This window comes from Asterias rubens, chromosome 10 (assembly GCF_902459465.1).
Source record: "Asterias rubens chromosome 10, eAstRub1.3, whole genome shotgun sequence".
NCBI lineage: Eukaryota > Metazoa > Echinodermata > Asteroidea > Forcipulatida > Asteriidae > Asterias > Asterias rubens.
This window is the reverse complement of record NC_047071.1, coordinates 16,292,991-16,319,256: the sequence shown is the minus strand read 5'-3', so window position 1 is coordinate 16,319,256 and position 26,266 is coordinate 16,292,991. Positions and strand designations below refer to the sequence as shown.

Genomic DNA, 26,266 nt, shown 5'->3' with positions numbered 1-26,266 from the left:
GAGAAAATAATTTTATTTAAATTGACAATCTTCGTGGCCTGAAGGCCAAATTACAGAGTTACACTAGGTAAACATAGAAAGACAATGAAAAACCTTGCACACTTTCATATGAAAAACCACAACCCTTTTTTGGCATGTATGTAGACACTTTGTCCTAAATTTTTTGTTTGTATCAACTGAAATCAGGTGTTGCGTTTTTGTTTTAGGTTTTCATGTTTAGTTTCAGTTTTCTGGAATATGACTACATTTCTGAGGGACATATTTCACAGAAAATTTGATCTAGTATATCAGATTGCTTTTGTCATCGTTGTTTGTTGCTAAAGACTCTTTGGGGATTGGAGATTAATTTTTAAAAATCGTGACCTCAAGTTGACCCCTACTTCCGGGTCGGCCGGAAGTGGGACCATATCTCAAGAACTATACAACAGATTATACAACTTTTTTCAGTTATAAACTCCTTAGGCATAAAAGTATAACTTTTGACAAACCGTGACCTCAAGTTGACCTCTACTTCCGGGTCAACCGGAAGTGGGACCATATCTCAAGAAATATACAACCGATTTTCAAACTTTTTTCAGTTATAGACTCCTTGGACATTCAAGATTAGTTTGAAACACATTTGACCCCATGTTGACCTTTACTTCCGGGTCGACCGAAAGTGGGCCAATATCTCAAGAAGTACAAAGCCAATGTTCAACCTTCAGTTATAGACTCTTAGGCAATAAATATTAACTTTGAAAAACTGTGACCCTATGTTGACCTCTACTTCTGGGTCAACCGGAAGTGGGACTATATATCAAGATCTTCACAACCGATTGCTTAAACTTTTTCAGTTATAGACTCCTTGGCATTGCAGATTAGTCTTTGGTAGCTGTGGGCCCATTTTGACCTTTACTTACGGGTCAACCGGGAAGTGTGACCTAATACCAAGAGCTACACAACTTTTTTGAAACTTTTTTTTTCCAGTTATATATTCCTTGGGCAATGAAGCACATAATCCAAGTAAAAGATCACGGAACAGCTTCGTGTTTGTTCACAAACACTTAATCTCTAGTTTTTTTTATGACCGTTTTCGAAAACGCGGCTTATAGTGTCGGCTCTGGCTTAGGCCCCGTCTGCCTGTATGCAGTTTCCTGCAGAAAGTGTACATCTTCCAATTTATTAAGGAAAAAGCCGGAGCCTATACCCTGAAGTCGTGGTTTGGAAAAGGCTTCTTTAATTTTTTTATATTTTTTTTATATCGTGAAATCATAAACTATTGGGGGCAAATTTGCAAATGGTGCAGTAGTATGGGAGGGGCGTTTCGTACCCCAAAACCTCCCAAATCCCTCCCAAATCTCTCTTCCTCCCTGCCTCCCTCCCATCCGACCCTCCCCTCCAAGACCCTCGGCCTCCCTCTCCATCCTCCCTTGATGCAATTTCCTCTTTTCCCTCCTCTTCCAAGACCCTCTTGTGTAGTGTGGTTATAGCGCGTAGTATAATAGGTGTTTTAGGTTGAGTGATCACACACGTACGAGTGTGTACGGGACAGCGTATGATGAATGGAAACGAGGAACAAAAGGGTCTGAAGCCGTTATTGCTGAGGATCCTTTTTGGAAGGGACGTAAAGTGACCTGCCCTGTATAAAGTCACCACGAAGTGAGGGAATGTCATGACCACGCAACGGGTCAAGTGACAAACAAATAAATTCAAGGAACAGTTAACCCTCTAGTCCCTGCACCGCCCGAGTTTGCCGAAATAATTTTGTTTTTCTTTTCAAGATTCTTGCAGTAACTTTACTGAAATCGTAGTTCAAAAGATAGCCAAGGCTTATTATTTATAATTAAACGCACAATTTTTGACCCTTTCGGTAATATTTGTACAAGTCCTCATTGGGGAACAATAAAAAACCCTACGGTAATATTTATGGCGATTATTCTTGTATAATGATAAAATGGATACAATAGCTTTTCAAGGCTTTTATCTGGCTCAATGCTGATTATTTGCGAAGGCATAAGTTTTCGACAATATCACCATGAATGATAAAAACAGTTTCCTTTGTGTTTACTAATAAGCGTTTTGTTGGGTAAGTGCTAAATTATTTCATCATCATTAGCTTCGTCAAGTCAACTGTGAAGAGACAAATGAATAATGATCTATAAATACTAGATGAATTCACCAATGCGTAGGCATACTATTAACTACCTAGTTTTATTTTGATGTTTCTTATTTTCTACAAACAAAAGCTATAGCGAGGTTTCCTCCTACCGCATAATACAGTGTATCGCTTTAGGTGGCTGGGCGGTCCAGTGGCTAAATGGTTAACGAAATAGTAAAAGATAGGAGTCAACAAGATTCGTCTGTTGATAAAGTCACCCGTGTGACGTCACGGACAAGTCGTGACAAGTCGTTATGTAACAAAGACGTGTTTACAACGTGACGGACGAAGTCATCCTGGCTATGTCACGATTTTGAGTTTGAATTTACACCTTCGCTCATACTATACTCAACTGATTTTACAGCCACTTGTTCTCTAAAGTAAGATCTAACGAAACGATGGGAGTAGTGTGTAAGGCGTATATGACCTCCTTTTTTTAAGGTGGATCATGATCCACAGGTCGTGTGGATCATGGCTCGAGTGGGTCGTTGTAAGTAGATTGCCAAATGGGGGTGTGACGAAGACCCCCCCCCCCCTTTTTTTTTACCAAGACAGTAAGTGGGAAGGTCAAAGTGTAAGACTCCATAGTTAATAATATGATACGCTGTTGAGTATTAGTCTAATTTAAAGATCAGGTAGGAATTTGATTTGTTTGTTTATAGTGGAAATACCCCCCCCCCCCAATCGGTCAAGAATGTACGAGTCCGATAGTTCTGTTGTCGTCTGCTACGTTTTAATCGTGTTCGAACTTGCTCTCAGTTGCCGGACCGGACTACAAAGACAACAAAGTGGAAGGCCCAATTATATGTACGTAGGGTATGTTTCTGTGGAGTAATACAAGTGCATTGCATTAATTCTATCCTTTGTTTCTAAAAAGAAAAGAAGAAAAACAATTCTGTGGGAACGCCACCGCGAACCATTATTTGAGTATCAAATGTATACGTCGAATAATTGTTTTGTTTACTCTTTGTATCGTTGCATCCGCAATTCGGCTTTTTGACATCCATATGTTTACATTTTTAATAAACCAATAATTATAATTATAATAAAAATAACCCTTGGTTTGTTTAGGTTAAGATATTGTATACATATATTAGAGTAATAGTATCATAGTTGAATATAATTACACTGTATTGGAAAATTTTAAATAAATAATACTGTTATAACTTTAGGCCTATCTAATAAATCAGTATAACATACGACAAGCAATATAGCGTCACAACCAAAGACCGACGATATATAAACACGGTCGTGTTTTTTGTTTGTATACATCGAACGATTTTACTTTTGACGACAACACCAGTGATCTACACTAATTTTAATAAATAAGAGCCCCAACATGTGGGTACAACCGAGTTAGGCATCGAGAAAAAAGGTGAAATGCTTAGTTTGTTTTGCATTTAGACGCTGTCCCTTTTTCCCCCCTTTTTTTTATATCGTGTTCGAACTTGCCCTTAATTGTCGGACCGGCCAACAAAGACCCGAGCGGAAAACCCAATTATGTGTACGTACCATATTATGCTCTGTACGGACTAATTAAATTGCCGCGTATATCCTAGGTTTCTCAAAATGGTCATATCCCCCCCCCCCCGTTTTATGTGAAAATTAAACGTTAAATTAATAGTAATGGAGTAAAGTGTGACAATAGAATCTAATATTATCCTAATCTGTAACCATTATTGCCCGTGGCCTTCACTTCGTGTACACAACCCGCGATGATCCTTGATAAGTAACCTATCTGGTAGTCAATATATGACGTCACAACTGATTGGTCTACCAGCCAAACGTGTCAGTTCTTGTTCCCCCATACCGTGGAGCTATCTTTGTTTTCTATAACTCCATGCCCACATCATGTACCACCATCGCTCGGACAGGGTCTGTTTACCTTTGCCAAAAGGGACTGCAGAGAAAACAAGTATACACAAAAACAAACACAAAGGTTATCACTTTTTTGACCCAAAAAACAACAACAACAACACATTTATTCTGTATATAACACTCCATTAACATCTGCTTATAACCGCCACAATACTTAAATTAATTGTACATGATGACCCCCCCCCCCATTTATGACAAGAACTTTGAAATCTGTCGAATGAACTTCGTTCGCATGCAGGTGCTTGATTAGACCCCAGCGACCCGCGCCTGCCTATTTTGAAAACTTAAGGAAAGACATTAACAGTATATTTATTTTGTTATTTGTTTTAAATTTTGTCTATTAATTTATTTAGTTAATTAATATGTTTTTACTCATCATGTTTTTTTTTTTTTTTTTTTTTTTTTTTATGTGTGACGAGTTCACTTATTCAAGCCCTCTTAGTATTTACAGTTGATAGAATATTATGCTTTAACAAACTTCCGTTGATAATACTGTTCTGTATTATTATTCAAACAATACAATCTTGGGCGTGTAGGATTGAAAAAAAAAAAAAAAAAAAACTATCATCATTTAAACATAATAAGTTTAGCATTCTTTATCGAAAAATTAAGTATTTTCGTTGGACGTCTCCCGCTGTCCTCCTCTTCATTTTCATAAGCACTATCGTCTGCTGATAAATCACTATCGTCATCTTCCTTCTCCGACTCCTCTTCATCTTCAAAATAGTCATCTTCCATTGATTCGTCACTATCGTCTTCACATAATCCCTCCTCCTCCTCCTCCTCCTCCTCAATTTCTTCGCTTTCATAAATGTTAACATCTGTTGATTCATCACTATCGTCTTCAAGAAACGCCTCCTCCTCCTCCTCATCTCCTTCATTTTCAAGGCCATCATCATCTGTTAGTCCATCACTATCATCATGTTCACGGTCGTCCCCCTCCTCCCTCACGTCTTCATTTTCAAAATCATCATGATCATCATCTGTTGATTCATCACCATCGTCTTCATGAAGCTCCTCCCACTCCACGTCCTCGTCTTCAGAATCCTCCTCTTCTGTGGATTCGCCACTAGCATCTTCGTGGAGGTCCCCCTCCTCCTCCTCCTCCTCCTCCTCATCCTCCTTATGATTTTGAAGGTATTTCTTCAAATTGTTTGAAGTGGAAAACACCTTATCACAACTGGGACAAGCTTTCGATTGGCTTCCGATACTGGGGTGCTTGTGTGTCTGTCGGTGTCGTTTCATTTTACTCTAATATATGTATACAATATCTTAACCTAAACAAACCAAGGGTTATTTTTATTATAATTATAATTATTGGTTTATTAAAAATGTAAACATATGGATGTCAAAAAGCCGAATTGCGGATGCAACGATACAAAGAGTAAACAAAACAATTATTCGACGTATACATTTGATACTCAAATAATGGTTCGTGGTGGCGTTCCCACAGAATTGTTTTTCTTCTTTTCTTTTTAGAAACAAAGGATAGAATTAATGCAATGCACTTGTATTACTCCATAGAAACATACCCTACGTACATATAATTGGGCCTTCCACTTTGTTGTCTTTGTAGTCCGGTCCGGCAACTGAGAGCAAGTTCGAACACGATTAAAACGTAGCAGACGACAACAGAACTATCGGACTCGTACATTCTTGACCGATTGGGGGGGGGGGGGTATTTCCACTATAAACAAACAAATCAAATTCCTACCTGATCTTTAAATTAGACTAATACTCAACAGCGTATCATATTATTAACTATGGAGTCTTACACTTTGACATTCCCACTTACTGTCTTGGTAAAAAAAAGGGGGGGGGGTCTTCGTCACACCCCCATTTGGCAATCTACTTACAACGACCCACTCGAGCCATGATCCACACGACCTGTGGATCATGATCCACCTTAAAAAAAGGAGGTCATATACGCCTTACACACTACTCCCATCGTTTCGTTAGATCTTACTTTAGAGAACAAGTGGCTGTAAAATCAGTTGAGTATAGTATGAGCGAAGGTGTAAATTCAAACTCAAAATCGTGACATAGCCAGGATGACTTCGTCCGTCACGTTGTAAACACGTCTTTGTTACATAACGACTTGTCACGACTTGTCCGTGACGTCACACGGGTGACTTTATCAACAGACGAATCTTGTTGACTCCTATCTTTTACTATTTCGTTAACCATTTAGCCACTGGACCGCCCAGCCACCTAAAGCGATACACTGTATTATGCGGTAGGAGGAAACCTCGCTATAGCTTTTGTTTGTAGAAAATAAGAAACATCAAAATGAAACTAGGTAGTTAATAGTATGCCTACGCATTGGTGAATTCATCTAGTATTTATAGATCATTATTCATTTGTCTCTTCACAGTTGACTTGACGAAGCTAATGATGATGAAATAATTTAGCACTTACCCAACAAAACGCTTATTAGTAAACACAAAGGAAACTGTTTTTATCATTCATGGTGATATTGTCGAAAACTTATGCCTTCGCAAATAATCAGCATTGAGCCAGATAAAAGCCTTGAAAAGCTATTGTATCCATTTTATCATTATACAAGAATAATCGCCATAAATATTACCGTAGGGTTTTTTATTGTTCCCCAATGAGGACTTGTACAAATATTACCGAAAGGGTCAAAAATTGTGCGTTTAATTATAAATAATAAGCCTTGGCTATCTTTTGAACTACGATTTCAGTAAAGTTACTGCAAGAATCTTGAAAAGAAAAACAAAATTATTTCGGCAAACTCGGGCGGTGCAGGGACTACAGGGTTAACTGTTCCTTGAATTTATTTGTTTGTCACTTGACCCGTTGCGTGGTCATGACATTCCCTCACTTCGTGGTGACTTTATACAGGGCAGGTCACTTTACGTCCCTTCCAAAAAGGATCCTCAGCAATAACGGCTTCAGACCCTTTTGTTCCTCGTTTCCATACATCATACGCTGTCCCGTACACACTCGTACGTGTGTGATCACTCAACCGAAAACACCTATTATACTACGCGCTATAACCACACTACACAAGAGGGTCTTGGAAGAGGAGGGAAAAGAGGAAATTGCATCAAGGGAGGATGGAGAGGGAGGCCGAGGGTCTTGGAGGGGAGGGTCGGATGGGAGGGAGGCAGGGAGGAAGAGAGATTTGGGAGGGATTTGGGAGGTTTTGGGGTACGAAACGCCCCTCCCATACTACTTGGTGCCTTTACATCTTTTATGCAAATGTTGATAAGTACAGACTAGTTTAACTGTATATACAGACCCATCAATTTTAAATAGTTTACGGAAGTTTCAAATGAAGGGTCTAGTCGTAGATGGTTTGTTGTCAAAGTAATGCTGATTTATAGGCCATATTGTCAATAAAAGTCACCTGTGAATGTTCAGCTGAACATAGTGTCTATGATTAAAAAAATTGTTTGCGGTTCGGCCAGAGGAGAGCGTAATATTGCATAACAGACATGTTGAGCCACTAAGATATGTTAAAGCACCCACTTAAGGGAAAACACACAGATCCTTTAGCAGGCTCCAAACCAACTCAAGCTCCATAAATCAGATTAACCTTGGCGATTAGTCTGAAGTTTATGGACATTTTAAATGGTGTGCAGTCTGCTGATGTTTTTGCTAGTAACCCATTACTGACAATACACATTACGTTACAGGGCTCCAACATATTGGACTGGTTTTATGTGATTTTATTTACGAAGCAAAAGTGGTCTCAAGTATTACTATGTGTAGGAACTTAATTATTTTCTTTTTTATTTGAATGACATGCCAACGTCAAAATAGATTGAATTTATTCCCCCCCCCCCTTCTCCCATGAATATACACAGATGGATATATGCTGAGAATTCACAAAACAACTTTTATTTTTACTAGCATTTTTTTCGTAGCAATTTGTTGATTTGAATTTGATAATTTCTTAGGAGCGTAATAGCTGTTTACAAAGGGATTAAAGGCAGTGGACACTATTGGTAATTACTCAAAAAAATTATTAGCATAAAAACCTACTTGGTTACGACGAACGGGGAGCTGTTGAAAGTATAAAACATTGTGAGAAACGGCTCCCTCTGAAGTAACGTAGTTTTCGAGAAAGAAGTAGATTTCCATGAATTTGATTTCGAGACCTCAGACTTAGAATTTGAGGTCTCGAAATCGAGCATCAGAAAGCACACAACTACGTGTGACAAGGTTGTGTTTCTTTCATTATTTTCTCGCAACTTCGATGACCGATTGAGCAAAAAAAAAAATTCACAGGTTTGTTATTTTATGCATATGATGATAAACAGCAAGTGAGAAGACTGGTCTTTGACAATTACCAATAGTGTGGTGACTGTTCAGTGTCTGTAAGAATTCGTTTTTATTATCATCATCTCTTGTACTGACTTATACTCTTGTTGTCATGTATGACAAGTGCTCAATATTTAATCAAGGCCAAGTTGAGCTATCTGTATTGTGTTCATAATGAATCATAAGCAAACCATGCATATTGACAATCGTTTGATGAGCAATTATACCCCGTATGCATTTAATAATTCATAATCCATCAAAAGGCCAAACTTGTATGGCTCTTGTTGGCATGAAGACGTAATATTTGACGAAATTATTTAAGGGAAGGTGAACACCCTCAGAACATAATGGCAATACAAAGCTGTTGGTTAGAAAGCCTACAGCAGCTTTCAATAATATAAAGTTATTTGTGTAATATTGTTATGGCAAAATGTATCTGTTTTAATGCCCCAAACTTTAAATCTGGAAAACATTATTGTAATAACGCTTCTCAGATTGTGTGTTCCTAATGGGAATTAATTTTCCTGTGTATCGACATAGCCACTCAGGATTTTCAAAAATATCTCAAAAACACGACCATGGTATTTGTAAACTTCTACAATTATATAGGATTATAACAATAGGACGGTTCCCAGAACCAACGTTTGGTAATTATTCAAAACAAATATTAACTTAAAAACTGACTTGGTAACGAGCATCGGAAAGCTGTTGATAGTATAAAACATTGTGAGAAACGGCTTCCTGTGGAGTAGCATAGATTTAGATAAAGAGGTAACTCACTAAAATAATAAAAGACGTCACCTCAATTTAAATGGTAAAGTAGTTATTGTGAACAATTTGATAGGAGCAGGGATTAACTATTTGGGAAGCGTGCTTGAATGTCCCAACTACTGGATCAACAAGATGAATGATCTTATTTTGAAAAAATTTTGGAGTGGGAAAATGGAGTCTTAAGCTTCAATGGTTAGTTCGGTACCCATCCTCTGATGGTAAATGGAAACTGTATTTTGATTACTGGTTGAAATGTGCCGGAGCAGACGATCATTTAGAATGGTACATATTTGCTAACATTCGTAAGAATCTTCAAATCACCCCTTTATATCATGAACTTATCGTTGCTTTTAAGTACGCAGGAGGGAAGCTTTTATGCAATTTTACCAGCATTTGGGAAGCCATGGAAGTTCTATTGTGGAATAATGTCAAGGTTACAAGGGATGAATCACTTTTAAAGAGCCCTCTTCTAAAATCTGTGGGTTGTTATAATGTGGGTGATGTTGTCAGACAAGGAGAGCTGTTTTCCTTTCATGATATTGCCAGAGCATGTCAAATTAGACATATTAATGCTGGTAGAATTTTGAAGGACCGGCAGTGCATACAAGTAACTGGCTTGCCATTTGTGATCATCAAAGCAAAACTGTTCCTATTTGTGAAACTATTTGTGAAGTCTAATTATATGAACTGCATAATGTGTAAATTTGTTTCTCCCAAGGTGCAAGTAAAATGGAAACACATTTTTCACCTAGAACAAGATTTACCTTGGCCTTCAGTTTGGGTTAATGGATCCGGATGACAAACAGTTTATGTACAAACTTAGACATAGAATTCTACCAACTAAAGACGTTTTGCTGAAAATAGTTGTTGTTAAAGAACTAACATGCCCGCTTAGTAACGTTAACAATGAAACTCACGAACATATCTTTATTTATTGTACCCACACTTGGGAGGCTTGGATCTTTGTGGAAAGACTGCTCAGAAAATATACTGGTAACAAACACTATTACTTGAATGACTCTAACAGAATTCTTGGTTATAATTTAGAACCAGTTCAGGCTATTGTCGTAGCTAAACTGCTCAGACTGATCTGGAATATAAGATGCAAAAAGGTGTTCAACAGTTATTCCAGACCAGCAGAAATTGACATCATCATTCAGTTAAAAAAATCCTTGAAATACTTTCTCCGTATGGAAAAGACCAGATTGAGCTCAGAATCTTTCGAAACTATTTACACTAGAAATAATGCGTTGTGTTTCACTATTAATGATGATGTCAATTTCGATTACTAATTGCCTTTTTCACCAAAGGCCGTCACCATGTTCCTTTTTATGACCTTTTTATATATTTATTTTTGTTTCATTAACCTTTATTGTCTAAAATAATTTCTACCCATTGTTTTTCTCGAACACCGTGATTAGGTCACGCTAAAATGTATATATAAATATTTATGTCTCTTGTTCTTGTTTGTAAGTTATCAATTTAATTTCTATGTATTACAACCCGTAGCTCATTTAATCTGTTGTATAATAGCAGTATGTATCGGAGCTTGTTGTATTGATGTATGTTGTTGCTGATAATTGTTGTTGAATAAACGGAGTAGTATAACTCCACATCAAGAGAGAAAAAAAAAGACTTCTAGCTAGAAGTCTTTTATTCCTATCTGAAAGCACACAAATTCGTCCAACATGGGTGTTTTTTCTTTCATCATTTTCTCGCAACTTCGATGACCAGTTTGAGCTCAAATTTTCACAGGCTTATTATTGCTTATGTTGGGATACATCAAGTGCGAAGACTGGTCTATGACAATTACCAAACGTGTTCAGTGCCTTTAAAGAACAACTTGAACTGGTAGACTTATGGGTTGGATATAAATGATGTATTAATCTACAAAGTTCCTTCCTCTGGTTAGTGAAGAAACAAATCTTGACAAAAACATCAGCTGTTCCAGCTATAGGTCTATGTCGGAACAGCCAGTAATTTCGCGTGTGCCACGCTCAGTCCATGAATTACTTACTGCGTCATCTGTAACTTCATGACAGAACACGGTCCGCCATTTTGATTCCACAAACAAAAGCAATTTGCGTGTTAGATTTTAATATTGTCTAGTACAAGGACGTCTTTGATCACCAGTTACCAGTTTAGTATGAATTCATCAGACTATAAAGGCAGTTGCTATGTCACATGATTCGTATCAAGCTTTGGTAAATTGTCATGCTGAATAAATGTTTATGGCACACAATGGTTCCAAGGTTTACTCATCTGGAAATAGACCCTTCCCATGAAACATGTAAATTGCACATAGCGCGTGCGCACTAACGTTTTGGTTGGCAAAATGAGGGAACATCGCGCTGTTTTGTACACGGCTAATGGGTGCGTGACGCAGACGCGATTGCGCGTCTGCTTAGTGCACAACTCTATGGCGTTTGCCAACCAACAGGGTCTGTACGCATGCGTGAATGTGATTAGCATAATTCATGGGAAAGGGTCCATTGATAAGTAAGGCTTGCACATGACCATTTTGATACAGCAACTGTCTCTAATGTCTGAGGAAATCATGTAATTTTAGCAGTAACTTATGAATAACAAGTTAATAACAAGACTTTATTAATCTAACTCGCAAAAGGCTTATTGCCGATCGGTTTTCCGCTACTTAAAGAGGCAAACCACTCATTAATTACAACCCATTATATGTGTTTTAGTGTCCGAACAATGCAAAAAACAACATATGGAGTAATTCCAACAGCAAACTGTTACAAAACTCGAAGTCAATGTGCCACTTTAAAGGCACTGGACACTATTGGTAATGACTCAAAACAATTGTTGGCATAACAAAAAAACACTTGATAACGAGCAATGGAGAGTTTTTGATGGTATGAAAGATTGTGAGAAACTGCTCCCTCTGAAGTACCGTAGTTTTTTGAAAAAGAAGTAATTTCTAACTAAAATATTAAAATACCTCAGCTTAAGTCTTTTAATGCATCTGAAAGCTCACAAATTTGTGCAACAACGGTGTTTTTTGTTCATTATTCTCTTTCAACTTCGATGACCAATATTGAGTTCAAATTTTCACAGGTGTGTTATTTTGTGCATACACCAATTGAAAACACTAGTCTTTGACAATTACCAAACGTGTCCAGGGCCTTTAAGTACTTTGAAGTAATTACACAGTACGTACTACGTACACGTCTATTAACTCATCATACTTTGGTCTTTTTCTGTTTTGCTTTAGATCAAACACGGAGACCACATTCCCGAGTTCATGGGGAGCGCCTCCGATCCCGAAGAAGCGACGGTCCCCTTCTCCTGGCCTTCAGGAGGCACCCAAGTCGGCCAAACCACCACGGCTCAACCTGGGCGATATACTGAAGGCATTCGGTGAGAATACCACAGCCCACGGCGTGCCGGCCATCACTCGCTCCAAACGCGTCGTGGCGAAGTTCTTCTGGCTGGCCGTTTTCCTCATCATGCTTGGTCTCTTCTGCTTCCAGGCGACCCTAGTTCTCGTCGAGTACTACGGGTATCCATCCACGACTAAAGTCAAGCTGGAGACTGCTCCGTATCTGAATTTCCCGTCTGTAACCATCTGTAATATGAACCGGTTCAGACGATCGAAGCTTGTTGGTACTCGCTTCGAAGGCTTGATTCATCTGGATGGGGGAATGACAGGGGACGATGGCACCATGGACTACGGGTGGTTCTTCGACTGGGACACGGATTGGTTGGAGGAATACATGGAGGAGTACGGATCTGGAAATCAGGCGGGGAACAACAGTGCTCCCTCCCAATTGGTGAATACTGACTGGTATCCACCCACAGCAGACGGTCTTGTGGATACAAACGATGGAACCTCGATAGCGAACAGTGAAGCAGAAATGACGGGATCAGATACAACAGGTTCAGATATTCCCTCCTTCTTTGATCCCGACGCCATGATAGCCTCTGCCTCAGCCGTAAACTCCGGTGATGTGACAACGAAAGAAGTCACATCAGACAACCAACCATCACACATTGCACAATCAACATCATCACCTACAGCAGCCAGTGAGGGGTCTACTACCCAAGTATCTTCCGGAACCACCCAACTACCTGGTTCTACTGCGCAGATTCAGAGTACCAGCGACGGAGGAGGAGGAACCGGGTCCAGCAGTCGGAAGAAGCGTTCAATTCGAAACATACGGGGCACCAGCGGCAGCGGCTCAGGAGGGGAAACCAATGGAAGCACATCGGGTTCGGGCGGAGGAACGGGCACCAGCGGCGGAGGAAGCGATCTCACAGACACTGCTCTTGAATTAGGTTCCTGGGTCCAGAACGAATGGAACGAAGGTTATGACGATGACCAGTTTGAGTTTCATTATGAACAGTTTTACGACTGGGGTGACATGACGGACCCTAATGACTGGCAAGGGTTTTATGAACGGTCTCAGTCTGCGGACTATAGTGATTTCTTGGAGATGGTCAACCCTAGCCGTGCTGAGCTGAGGGACCTTGGACATGAAGCTGAAGATCTGATTCTACAGTGTACATACGATAAGAGAAAATGCAGTTACGAGTAAGTTGAATTGGGTGGGAACAACAAGCTACAGAAAATAAACAGTGTTCGTCACTTCACAATGTTGTTTTATTAACAACACTGTGAAGTGACGCACACTGTTTTTTGGGGTTTTTTTCAATATGTTTGTAATATTGAAGAAAAAAGAAAAAGAAGAAGAAAAAAAGGAAAAAAACACCCATCGGTTACGAAACATGGTGAACAGTGGCTTTACCAGATGGCCGGGGGCGGTAGTCCCTCTCCCCGACACATCCAATCGCCCACACTGTTCTTTTTCTCGATTCCCCCTCCCCAAAAATTAAAATGTCCTTCCAGGTTCAGGCCATTTTTTAAACTATGAAGAAGACAATACCAGTTGACCGTTTCTTTGTATTGTACAATGACAGCGTTAGTGGAGTGTTATGGCTTTCCCATTTCTGAATTTAGGTTATTTTGCTTGTCGGTAAACATTTTAGTTGTTGAAGTGGCTTTTAGAAGGTAGCTTAATGGACTTGCATGCTAAGATAAATCTGTGTATGAACAATTGATTAAAGCCATTACTAATTCAAGTTGCATTGCCTGATGTTTTGCCGATGAAGTATAAAACCTTGATAGATATAAAGAATTACTGTGAACAATTTTTGTACAGCCTCTTTCTCGCAGTATAGGTCTGCAGCAAACCAATTTTATGCCTATGTACAATATTTTCATGCCAAAATGTTCCAAGCTTGCCATATATTTCTTCAATATTGTAGTCTAAAAAATACATTGGACGCCTTGCGGCGTCGTTCCCAAATTAGTCGTTCCCGCCCGTTTTTGGTCGTGAACGAGTGTCCGTGTCTATTTTGCGTTTGTTGATAGTATAAAACATTTCATAAATTATGACGCAGGGATCTATGTGTACGTTATATATTGAATTGATTTCATTCAAGTGTATAGTCACAGAATATAACTTCTCTGTGAATCTTGGCTTTCATGTTTCACTCAGCATTGGATATGGAAATTGAAAAGACTAAATTTCAACTCGTGACTCTGGCAATGCACTCAAACGTATCAGATTGTTTTTGTAACTCTTGGCTTGCACAAATAACTAATCATTTATGGGTCGACAACAACCTTGGTGGTGTCACTTAACAACAGTATTGTTTGCGTTTTTATTTAAGAAATTTCCATCAATTCCAAAACAAGGAGTATGGGAATTGCTTCACATTCAACTACGGATCGAAACTCTTGGAAAACATGACCACACACTCTGGGGCACAGTACGGTGAGTTGACTCAGTTACACATTATTTAATTCTTAGTCTTAGACAACCAACAAGGGCTCTGAGATGGTACCCCTCCCCGAACACATTACTTTGTACTAATACAGAAGTGGAGTAAATGTGTCGGGAGATTTCCAATTTCTCAAAAGAACTCTCCTGCTTTTGAAATTGTCACTAACTAACTACCTGGACAGAAGGTGGGAAATCGACCGGGACTACTACTTTTAGCTTTAAAGGCAGTGGACACTATTGGTAATTACTAAAAATAATTATCAGCATAAAACCTCACTTGACAACGAGTAATGGGGAGAGGTTGATAGTATCAAACATTGTGAGGAACTGCTCCCTCTGAAGTGACGTAGTTTTCGAGACAGAAGTAGTTTTCCACGAAGCTGATTTCGAGACCTCAGATTTAGAATTTGAGATCTCGAAATCAAGCATTTGAAAGCACACAACTTCGTGTGACAAGGGTGCTTTTTTCTTTCATTAATATCTCGCAACTTTGACGAACGATTGAGCTCAAATTTTCACAGGTTTGTTATTTTATGCAAATGTTGAGATACAACAACTGTGAAGACTAGTTTTTGACAATTACCAATAGTGTCCACTGTCTTTAAAGGATCGATGGGACTTTTCCTTTTAACTTCACTACAGCAGACTGGTTTCTTAAATTGGTTTCGGCTAGCTTGCCTTAATCAGCAACATTAGTCAACAATAATATTTTCGCTATTTTTAACTTTACCCTATCCCAGGTCTTCATCTAACCTTGTTTATCGAGATGCCTGAGTATGTGGGTATTTTATCACCGGAGGCCGGCGCACGGGTGTCCATTCACCCTCACAATGTGCCACCGTTCCCGGAAGATGACGGCATTACTGTTGCCCCTGGTATGTCAACCAACATTGGGTTGCGACAGGTAAAGAAACTAAAAAAATATATAAAAAACAGACCCCTTGCATACGCTTCTCTAAATATTCATGAGTGACGCCACCATTCTAACCCAAAACGAGTCCATCGGCGCAGCCACTGCATGTAACTAGGATGGAGTGGCTGGTACTGGTGGCGGTGTGACGTGCGCCGATTGCCTCATTTTGGGTTAGAACGGTGACGTCATGCATGAGTATGAAGAGATGCGTATTGTCCGCCATCTTTAATAAAACGTACATGCGTGAAAGTCTATAATTGGCTGAGGTCGTCCACGGCACGTACACGCGTGCACGTTTCCATTATTCTACATCAAATATGGCGGTCAATGACGTCATGTGCAATCCATCTATTAATGGCATAATTTTTTTCAGAACTGTGTATTGAGAGAGTTGTAGCATGGTGGGACCAGTTTCTTCGGTCCTGCCATTTTCGGTCCAAAATGCACGACCCAAAAGCAGAATATAGTCTAGCACCCAGTGTTCGCTCATGCGGGATTTTTTTACACAAAAATACCGGTTTACTATAATTTCTTACTCAAATAATAAAAGACTTCAGCTGAGGTATTTCATCATGCATCTGCATGAACACAAATGTGTGCAACAAGGGGTTTTTCTTTCATTATTCTCCATGCAACTTCGACGACCGATTAAGCCCAAATTTTCACAGGTCTTTTGTTATGCATCTGTGTTTAGATTCAGGAATTAAGAATACTGGTCTCTGACAATTACCAAGCGTTTCCAGTGCCTATAAATTAAGAATTTTTTTTTAAAATCTATTTTTCCTTCCGGCAGGTTTACATCGAACGGAAAGGGGAGCCCTACAATCCCAAATGCCACGTGTTCACAACGGGATTATACTCCAGAAAATCCTGTCTAAAGACATGCGAACAATCAGAAATGTTCAACCGGTGCCAGTGTGTGACCGATGTACTGCTGGAGAACAAGACTAAGTGCAGCTTTCTCAACCAAACACAACGTGAGTTACTATAATCATGGAGGTAGAATTTCTACCTCCATGCTATAATTATCTTTTCGTAACGCGCGCAACCAGCAAGAATACAGTAAAGGTGTCTCGCCATGAAGGCCACGTGGAAGAGATTTATCAAATCTTAGTGTTAGATGTGGGAGAATCCCGTCTGCAAAAATCATACACTCAGCACAAAGTGAGCACGTATTGACAACCCACTCCAAACCCACATCCGAATGTTTTGTCGGAGGCCTGGAATGTCATCTTTGAGACGGCAAGGCCACTTTCATTTTGAAAAGGGCACTCCCATTGTAAAGTATAATGGGAAAGTGTTAAAAAGGCAACAAGGCCAAGACCAGGGGCAACTGAAGATATGCCCTTAGTGGCCTCCATGTAAAACCAGGCCAAGTTGTCGACCAGTTTAATTAATGGGGAGAGAGGAATTGGTTATGATGTTGTATTGTACAATGCTGCTTCTGCAGCTGTTGCAGACGATGCCAGTTATGTTCCTGCGTTTGCTGTTCTTAAAGTGTCCTCAATGGCGTAGCCCCTGAATACATTTCTTGCCACACTCCTCCTCCCTTTGTCTGATGTTCTGGTCTTCGATCAAATAGAGCCCCCTAAATTTTTGAGCCACATTTTGGGCCGCCGTCGTCGCCTTCGCCGTTTCCTTCGGTATCGTCGTTATCGTCGTTGTTGTCGTTGGTTTCGTTGTTGTTATTGATGTTGTCGTCGTCGTTAGCTTGTTATCTTGGCATTGACTCATTTAAAAACAAAAACGTTTTCCTTTTCCCCCTTTTTTCAGAAACATGCAAACAGCTGATCGAATACCTCGGGGAAGAAGACAAACTGGAGTGCAGTTGCCCTATATCTTGCAAGTAATTATCTTTCACATCCTCGATCAAAGCTTGTTCATTTAAATCGTTGATTTTAAAATAAAATTATAAATTCCTATCAGACATATAGTAATGTTGTACTGAAAATCTGTGGACTTAAATGTCGTATGGATGAGAAAGATAATCATAACACTTCGTGACAGTGTGACTACTTTATCGAAATTTCCTTTCTGTTAATTTTGTTTATATATTTTAAAAGAAAAAGCAAATTTGACGCCGTGTGCCAAGAATAATGCCATTAGATGAGGCTCTACGTCCTTCTGTCTGGCCCCCTACCTCTTGTTCCAGTAACATTGTGGCAGTGGTTTTACGTTACACTGGTGCCACTAGAATCACAAATACAAGCTTTCCCATCTCAATGCTGAATTGAACCTTCCTATAATGACTTTTTAATTACGGAAAACTTATCAAACTTTTAAGCTCAGTTTTCTTGATACACAAGTTGGGTATCAATTGCTTAAGTTAAGTTCTTCCTCTTGTAAAACATTTGCCGCGTCATTCTTTGAGGCGCACGACAGACGGGGTCAGTCATTTTTTTGTCAAGCGCTTTTAACAAAAATGGTGATACAAAATGTCAACATTCGTAAAGAGGTAATTCAGTTTTTCTCTCATTTGTAAAAACCTAAATCCAGTGAAACGTCTTACACCAAGTCAGTCTCAGCCTCCTCCTGGCCCTCCGAACGGTATGAGGTGAGTTCATCCCATGATTTTGAAATAATATTTTGAGGTTTCACTGAAATTTCCAATGAATGACTGGTTCCAATTAGTTCTTTAGAGATATTGCGGACCTAATAGCGTTTATGTGTCCATCAAACCTCATAATGGCTTTTAAAGGGACGTTACAGAATTTGTAAGAGACACAAATCGTGAAGATCACAGATTTACATAAAACTTACACGGTCTAATGATAATGATAGTAGAAAACATCCCTTGAAATATTTCTGTCTGAAACTTCATATTTGATGAGAAATAAATAATCTAATTTCGCGTTTGTAGTTTATCGCTGAGGAAAGCGTTTTATTCATTTTTATTTTGGCATCGATACGTAACAAAATTTGTAATCGGTTTTTCACTATTCTCTCGTGACCAAGATGGCCTGACGATCTTGAACTTCTACAAGTTTGTCAGTTTATGTGTATGGGGGATTACATCAAGTGGCTACACTGCCAGCAACTTGTTTGCTAGCAAAACCATTTCTGCAATGTCCCTTTAAAGTCATATATAAATTTGCTTATGCTGTTCTTGATGCATTGCATTGGATGCCGGTAGTTAGTTGAGCTGGCTGATCTACCGACAAAATACATTTTCTGCGGGGCGTTACTGACAGTATCGTCTCTCAGAATGTGTATTACTCTTCCTGCCATGGGATCTCAAGAGTAAAGAATGTACTAAACATTCTTAATGGCACTGGACACTATTGGTAATTGTCAAAGACCAGTCTCACTTGGTGTATCTCAACATATGCATAAAATAACAAACCTGTGAAAATTTCAGCTCAATCGGTCATCGAAGTTGCGAGATATAACGGAAGAAAAAAACACCCGTGTCACGCGAAGTTGTGTGCTTTCAAATGCTTGATTTCGAGACCTCAAAATCTAATTCAGAGGTTTCGAAATCAAATTCAAATGTTTTAGTGGAAAATTGCTTCTGTCTAGAAAACACCGGGTTACTTCAGAGGGAGCCGTTTCTCACACTTTTTCATACTATCAAAAGCTAACTACGAAGAATCCAGTTGTCACAAGTGATCTAGTACTGTATATAACCCATGTGTATTTTTATTGGTCAAGAGTTTAGAGATCCAATGAATATTCATTTAGTTCTGTGATGCAGTCAGTGAACTACAGTTGAGTGAATAAGTCCTTATTTGGGAAGACATGAGTGGGCTGATGTAGGGTGTATGTGTGTGCATTGAGAGGTGACTATTGTTCTGTAGAGTGGGTGCCATGGTTGGGTGAGTTTAAGAATTCCTTGCAGCCTTAGTTTAGGGTGTGGTTGGTCATTCCAAGATCGCTATCAGGGAGGTCAGACATATTGCAGGACCTTCATGCAGAATCTTTTTTGATGAATTGTATCATTGCGACAAGTTGAAGATTTTGCTGTTTCAACAGAAATCTATAACAAGCAGACACCGTTTGAGTTTTAAAGGAAACTCCTAACCATGGCACTGGTTCCGGGTTAAACAGTTTGCGACAGACATTAATCTGGATACTCCATTTTCCTACCACCCACTGGATGAACCATGATTGAGCTAACCATTTGAACTGTGGAATTTCGTCAAGAATGAAGACTGGGTATAGCTTCAAGCTTTTTATCCTCTGAACGGATTCCGTCGAAAGAACAGCTAGCCCGCTAATTTTGGAACACTGGTTCTGTATAAAAAAACTCTATGCTTGTATATATATATTTATCATTGGAAGATGGGAGCAATTTATTAAGTAATTTTTGTCTTCCATGAGAGTAAAGATACTTTTTGTGGATAGTCAGTAAAGCCAGGTTGGATTGCAATTTTGTATTTGCTGACATTATACATTTAACATTTGGGAGAATAATTTTCTTCTTCCATAGCCATAAATTTTGGTGATGACATTTTTGATTTTGAGATTAAGGGAGTTGTTTTATTCTCCAGTTGTGAAAAAGAAGTTGGAAAGAAACGTTGCTATTTGAGAAAAGGGAGTTGTTTTATTCTCCAGTTGTGAAAAAGAAGTTGGAAAGAAATTTTGCTATTTGAGATTAAGGGAGTTGTTTTATTCTCCAGTTGTGAAAAGAAGTTGGAAAGAAATAATTGTTATTTGAGATTAAGGGAGTTGTTTTACACTCCAGTTGTGAGCCGAAGTTGAGATAAGAAGTTGTTCTAAGACGTAATTTAGATTTGAAGTGAAGTGGAGGGTTTCTACTAGCCCAAGTTATTATATTGACAATTGAGGAAAGTTGTGGAGTTTGAATACAAAGTAACATTTTTCTTTATTGATTTTCATTGAAGATAGTAAGTTGAAGTGAAGCTCAGAACGTTTTGAGATTTGAAGTTTCAATTAGGTGAAGTAAGGATAGATAAAATATTTTGGTTTAATTTTGGAGGAGATTTTATTTGAACCAAGGAATTGTAATTAGAGCCAAAGAATATTGGTCATACATTTGGATTGATAGTGTTCGCTGAGGAATTTCATAATTAAATATTGATGTATATAGTAAATTAGAAGTGTTTCTTTCACTGTTCATTTATTTCATGAGTGCATGGCTTGTTCGTCTTTCTTACATTTGTTGTTTGGAGCCACATCCCGTGGTTATGTGACACCAGTGTCTTTAAAGGAGAATAGAGGGACAGAGGCTAAAACAAAGAAGAAACTGTACCATTTCGGAAAAGGCGTAATATTGTTAATTGTTTTAATAAGTACTAAACAGTTTTTATTTTTATGAAGAAGTATTTATGTTCTGATGTACCTGTCAGATATTTTGTAAATATGTGGGAAGCCAACAATGTGCGAAATAAGTCACAACAATACCATTCGAACTATGTATTGTTTACTGTGGTGTTCAATTGAGAAATAACGATTTAGCTTCAATGTAAATTCGTGTCAAGCGTGATACTGCCAAGGTTGCAATTAATCGGTTCGTTCACTTAATTCCTATAAAAGGCCGTCATAAACAAATTTTGTTCAATAAAAACCAATCACCATTAAAATTACCAGTACCTGTTAACGAGAGGCACTTACTAGTCCCTTATTATTCTCTTATTGTTCATATCTGGACCAGAATAGTTTGTTTTCCAATGGCATCATTATTGAAAAGTACGATAACTCTACGTTAATAAAAAGCCTTGGGTATCTTTTAAAAAAGGAAAAATACAATAGTAATTTACTGCAAGAGTCTCGAAAATGTAAGATCTTTTCGCCAAACTCGACAGATATAGGGGTGGGGTCAAAAATTAGAATCAGACCATGAAAGGTATTTTGACCATGATGAAGTAAGCAATGTTAGCCAGAATATGACGTCATACTTGAATTAAAGGCACTGGACACTATTGGTAATTGTCAAAGACTAGTCTTCACAGTAGGTGTATCTCAATATATGCATAAAATAACAAACCTGTGAAAATTTGAGCTCAATAGGTTGATGAAGTTGCGAGATATTAATGCAACAAAAAAGCCCTTGTCACAAAGTGATATGCTTTCAGATGCTCGATTTCGTGGTCTCGAAATCAAAATCATGGAAAATTGCTTCTTTCTAGAAAACTACGTAGTTCAGAGGGAGCCGTTTCTCACAATGTTTTATACTATCAACCTCACCCTGTTACTCGTAACCAAGAGAGGTTTTATGATAATAATTATTTTGAGTAATTAACAATAGTGTCCACTGCCTTAAGGCCACCTGGGTGTGTCAGCTGGAAGCAGACTTTGAGTCTCGGGCACGGCAGCTGTGGCAATCCGCATCAGAACGAATTGGTTGGGCGGCTCTACGTCCCCCCATGATGGATTCAGAGGTTGATGATTGATGAATTAAACCAGAGATTGGCATTATATCAAGTCTGGCAGGTAGAGCAGATAAACACTACCTCCCCAACTTTACTTTGATTAATCTAAATGGGATATTATTATACGTTTTACTTTTGTACTTCTTGAATCACAGGAACATCTTCAACGGCGCCTTAGAGACAGTAGTTCTGATGCGGCTATGATGTCTGCAAGTGACGAGTCAACGAGGTTAGTACTATGAGTTTTAGACTCTGGTTCCCAGTAAAGACAGGTCCCTGCCGCAAGATCCAGTGATTCCATTGGATACAATGCCCAAACAGTCACTGCTGCCACCTCCGCAATAGAATTTGACTGCGTATCTCTAGGTGAATCCGGGTAGGTCAAAGGTCAATGTACACGCCGGTGTCAGATGCACTTGTGTCCGCCATGCAATAGTGTCCGCCCCGGACACTTTTGCACGTGCAATGATCATGTCCTGGGCTATGCACAAACCGTCCGGCATACATGTACATGACTGTACATGTATGTGCGCGTGTAAGCGAGCGTGCATGCACTGAACCTACCTGTACCTATATACTGCATGAATATTCACGTATTTTATGATTGCAGCAAATACCCACAGGCCGAACATTTCCCATGTCATTCACGACATGCACTTAGCTTGTAAAAAAAATGGCGAACGTGTTTCGTCGACCAAGGGCGTTTAATTTCCTGTAAAGGACGGTTTTGCACGGGGGCACAATTGCATTATGCAGCAGCGACCAGGCGGACACGATTGCATATGCAAAACCGTCCGGCAGACATAATTGCGTATGCAATAATGTCTTCCGGATAGTATTGCATAGAGGACATAATTGCATGCAACAGTTTGTAGGCAGGTCCCTGGCGTTATTCACGAGCCTCGAAATACATGTCACGTCAGATGTTCAGGCTATCTCTGGGTGCGTTCATTTAGCTTCACTGGGTCATCCCCGGTGCGTTCGAATAGCTTTTGACGTCATTCCAGGGGCTCACCCAGGTCAGCCCTCAGTGCCCTGCTTGTGGAATGGGTCACTTGGATGTTCACTTGAATGTTCAAAAGACCTTGTTGCAAGAAATACCCATTGCACAAGCGCTAACTGTTGAACTTGATCGCTAGCTAGACCATCGTGCACCTTATTTCATGCCTAGCTCGCGCACGAACCAAGTATGTACGACAATGTCTATGTCTTAGGTGTCGATCAAAAGCCTTTGTCAAAACGGAGTTTTGTGTTTTGCTATTTATTATCATATACCTGTACAAATAATTATTTGTCCAATATAGATGGATAACTTGATCCTTTTCTCTCTCTTTTTTTTTGGTCAACAGTAAAAACCTTCTTCGGGTTCGTGTTTATTTCGAGGAGCTGAACTACCAGTCAATCAGAGAGTCAGCCCTCTACACGGTAAGGCAAGGGAAATAAATTCAAGACGCCTACAATGTTCATGTCAACTATCAGAAGCTGAATGTTATAGACATTTTAGCAATTACCCATTAGTAGGATTTGAAACTTTGCATGGTGGAAATAAGATATAGGAGGTTTTGCGGTAACACCATGTAATGACTATCTCTAAATGAGTTCTCCAGAAGACGATCAGAGCATACTGATCGAAACGTCGAGTTAACCAACGGTTCTTTTCAGAACCACCCCAACTCATTTAGAGATAGTCATTACATGGTGTTACCGCAAACCCTCCTATATAATTACCCATTACGCAAGCGCCAAATAACTGTAATGGGGTGCATGCTGGTCTAGCTAGCAATCAAGTTTGATCGCTAGCTAGACCACCAGCATGCGCCTAAAGCCCGGTTCATACGCAAGAGAGTTGCCCCACAACTCAACCCCTGCGAATTAGTTTGCAAGTTTGTGATGTCAACATTCGTATAGCATTCGCAGGAAGTATGAACCGGGCTTATTTAACGTGTGCGTGATTGATATTTGCGATAATTAAGTGCCCCGAAGCTCTCACTGCTTAACGGTAAGCGAATTTTCGTGCTTACTGTAGCAGAACAAAAATGATAAGCTAGTTATAATTGTATTTCACGGGTTAGCAAGACATAAGACGGTCATCTTGCACTATTGGCTCTTCCATCCTCGGTTTGGTTACACTCGATTTGAATGGGATAACAAAGATGGTCGCATTATATGTTTAAGGTTTTTTGTCACGTTAGTGTAATTCCCGATATGTTCTACTCATTTTATAATTTCCTTCTATGGTTGTCGTTTTCTTCCAGTTCCCAACCCTTCTGGGCAGTCTTGGTGGTCTACTGGGTCTCTACATCGGGATATCTTTCCTCACTCTGTGCGAAGTCTTCATACTGATCTTTGACGTGTGCAGATATCTCATTAAGAAAGCCTTCTGCAAGAACGACATCTCGCCTTCATCGTTTATACTTGTTGAAGAAGTGCGCCCTCCAGAGTACAGTGAGTAGAGAAAAATGCCATGTATACGGATTACGGAGTATGCTACATTTTCAGAAATAATCACAGCACGGGCCATGTCCGAATTAGCGGCTACAGCTACGGCTACGGCTAAATTTCTGCATCGTCATGCGTTGCGTCCTTAGCAACACACTTAGCCACAGTCGTAACCGTGCTCCAGCCGCCAATTCGGACATGGCCACGTTCAAAATAACAAAAGACGCACGCATAGCCTTCATCGAAAGAGGCAAGTTGACAAACTACATCGCCTTGGACCAACCATAACACAGATATGGAACGCTTACGTCACTGCTAGTTTATCCAATGAAATCATTGTATCACTGTAAGACCAGTGCGTGTCTTTCGCAAAGATTAGGGTGATATGTGACACGTGTTGCATCTATTAATTATGACGGAAATCTGTGTGTGTTTCTCATACAACAATTACATGTGGTCAGGTGATGCAAAATATGTATTTAATCTTTACCCGTTATAATGTGACATATGTGACAAAACCCATAGTGCCAAATTTGGGTTTTATCACATAGTTTTAGTTTTAGTGAAAATTATTTTAAGATGAAAGTGTACGTAGATTTAAAAAGTGAATACTTACTATAAAGTATATATTCATTTATATGTTCATGTTCTAGTTGTTGATAATGTAAAGTCTACACTACAAAAACTAAGGGTTGTTAAATTTGGCACTATGGGTTTTGTCACACGTCACACATACCGGGTAAAAAATAAAATCTTACACCGTAGGATTTTGATTTTCCCATTTGTATTTCTATATGTGACATACACCAATCATAGTGAACCTTTAGTTTCAATTCATTTTTAGTATTTTTAGAAATAGGGTCACTAAATAATTATCAGGCCGAGCAAAATGAAGCAAGTAATCATTCTCTAGTGAACTTTTACCTAACTCACCTGACGTCATATAGGCTAACCAACAACAGTTTTGAAATCAGATTCACCACCAGACGTGTCATGGCCTATAATTTCGTATGCGGTTTAGAGCACCGGACTCAAACTCTGGTGTTTCTGATCAGCAGAGTTTGGGTTCGAGTCCCAGTCTTGACACTAGTCCTTAAGCAAGACGCTGTGTCCTTCGGATGGGATGTAAAAAGTCCGCTGGCCCCGTGTGTTGTGTAATGCAAATAAAAGAGTGCACTTTTCGAAATGAGATGGGGTTGGCCCTGTTGTTCCTGGTTTGATTGGCATCATTTTGCGCCACAGCACCATGTACAACATTATATGGTGCTTGCAGAAAGAGTAGGTATCATAATTCAAACGTTGTCGCACATTACCTAGACTTGATGACAAGTCGTTAGGCGCTGCCTATTTGTCTGCCGTTCATGCAACAGTCACAGTGACGGTCGGTAGCGTGTGGCAGTCGTGGGTGAGTGTACCGTCCCCGTAGCTACACCGCGCTGTAACTACACCGCGCAAAACAATTACCGTCTTGACTTCAAGACTACACATTAGGAAAATACGCCTTGAGCGTCACTGATTGGCGGGTATGTGTATTCGCGGGTATGGGCGCTGTTATAAGAAGCCACTGTTGTTATCTAGTATCATGTTTAATATTACAGTGCAATTTAAACTGACCTCTCTTGCGTAACTATAGGCAAAAGAAGTTGTTACTAATAGTTACATTTATAATATCATAAAAAGACTCGTGAGGTCGTATGCA

General features: G+C 39.4%; 2 protein-coding genes across 2 annotated transcripts; one reads left to right on the top strand and one right to left on the bottom strand.

Moving 5' to 3' along the window:
* Nucleotides 1–4,582: 4,582 nt before the first annotated feature.
* On the bottom strand, nt 4,583–5,260 carry LOC117295706 (glutamic acid-rich protein-like). Its single transcript, XM_033778421.1, has one exon. It carries the CDS (start codon nt 5,258–5,260, stop codon nt 4,583–4,585), a length of 678 nt encoding a protein of 225 aa, XP_033634312.1.
* A 1,835-nt stretch (nt 5,261–7,095) lies between these two features.
* On the top strand, nt 7,096–24,817 carry LOC117295705. The gene is made up of 10 exons (XM_033778420.1): nt 7,096–7,181; nt 12,309–13,628; nt 14,771–14,874; nt 15,624–15,787; nt 16,590–16,773; nt 17,570–17,642; nt 18,293–18,350; nt 22,284–22,357; nt 23,478–23,553; nt 24,384–24,817. The coding sequence occupies exons 1-10, from the start codon at nt 7,096–7,098 to the stop codon at nt 24,579–24,581; spliced, it is 2,337 nt and encodes a 778-aa protein (XP_033634311.1). The 3' UTR covers nt 24,582–24,817.
* The last annotated feature ends 1,449 nt before the right edge of the window (nt 24,818–26,266 follow it).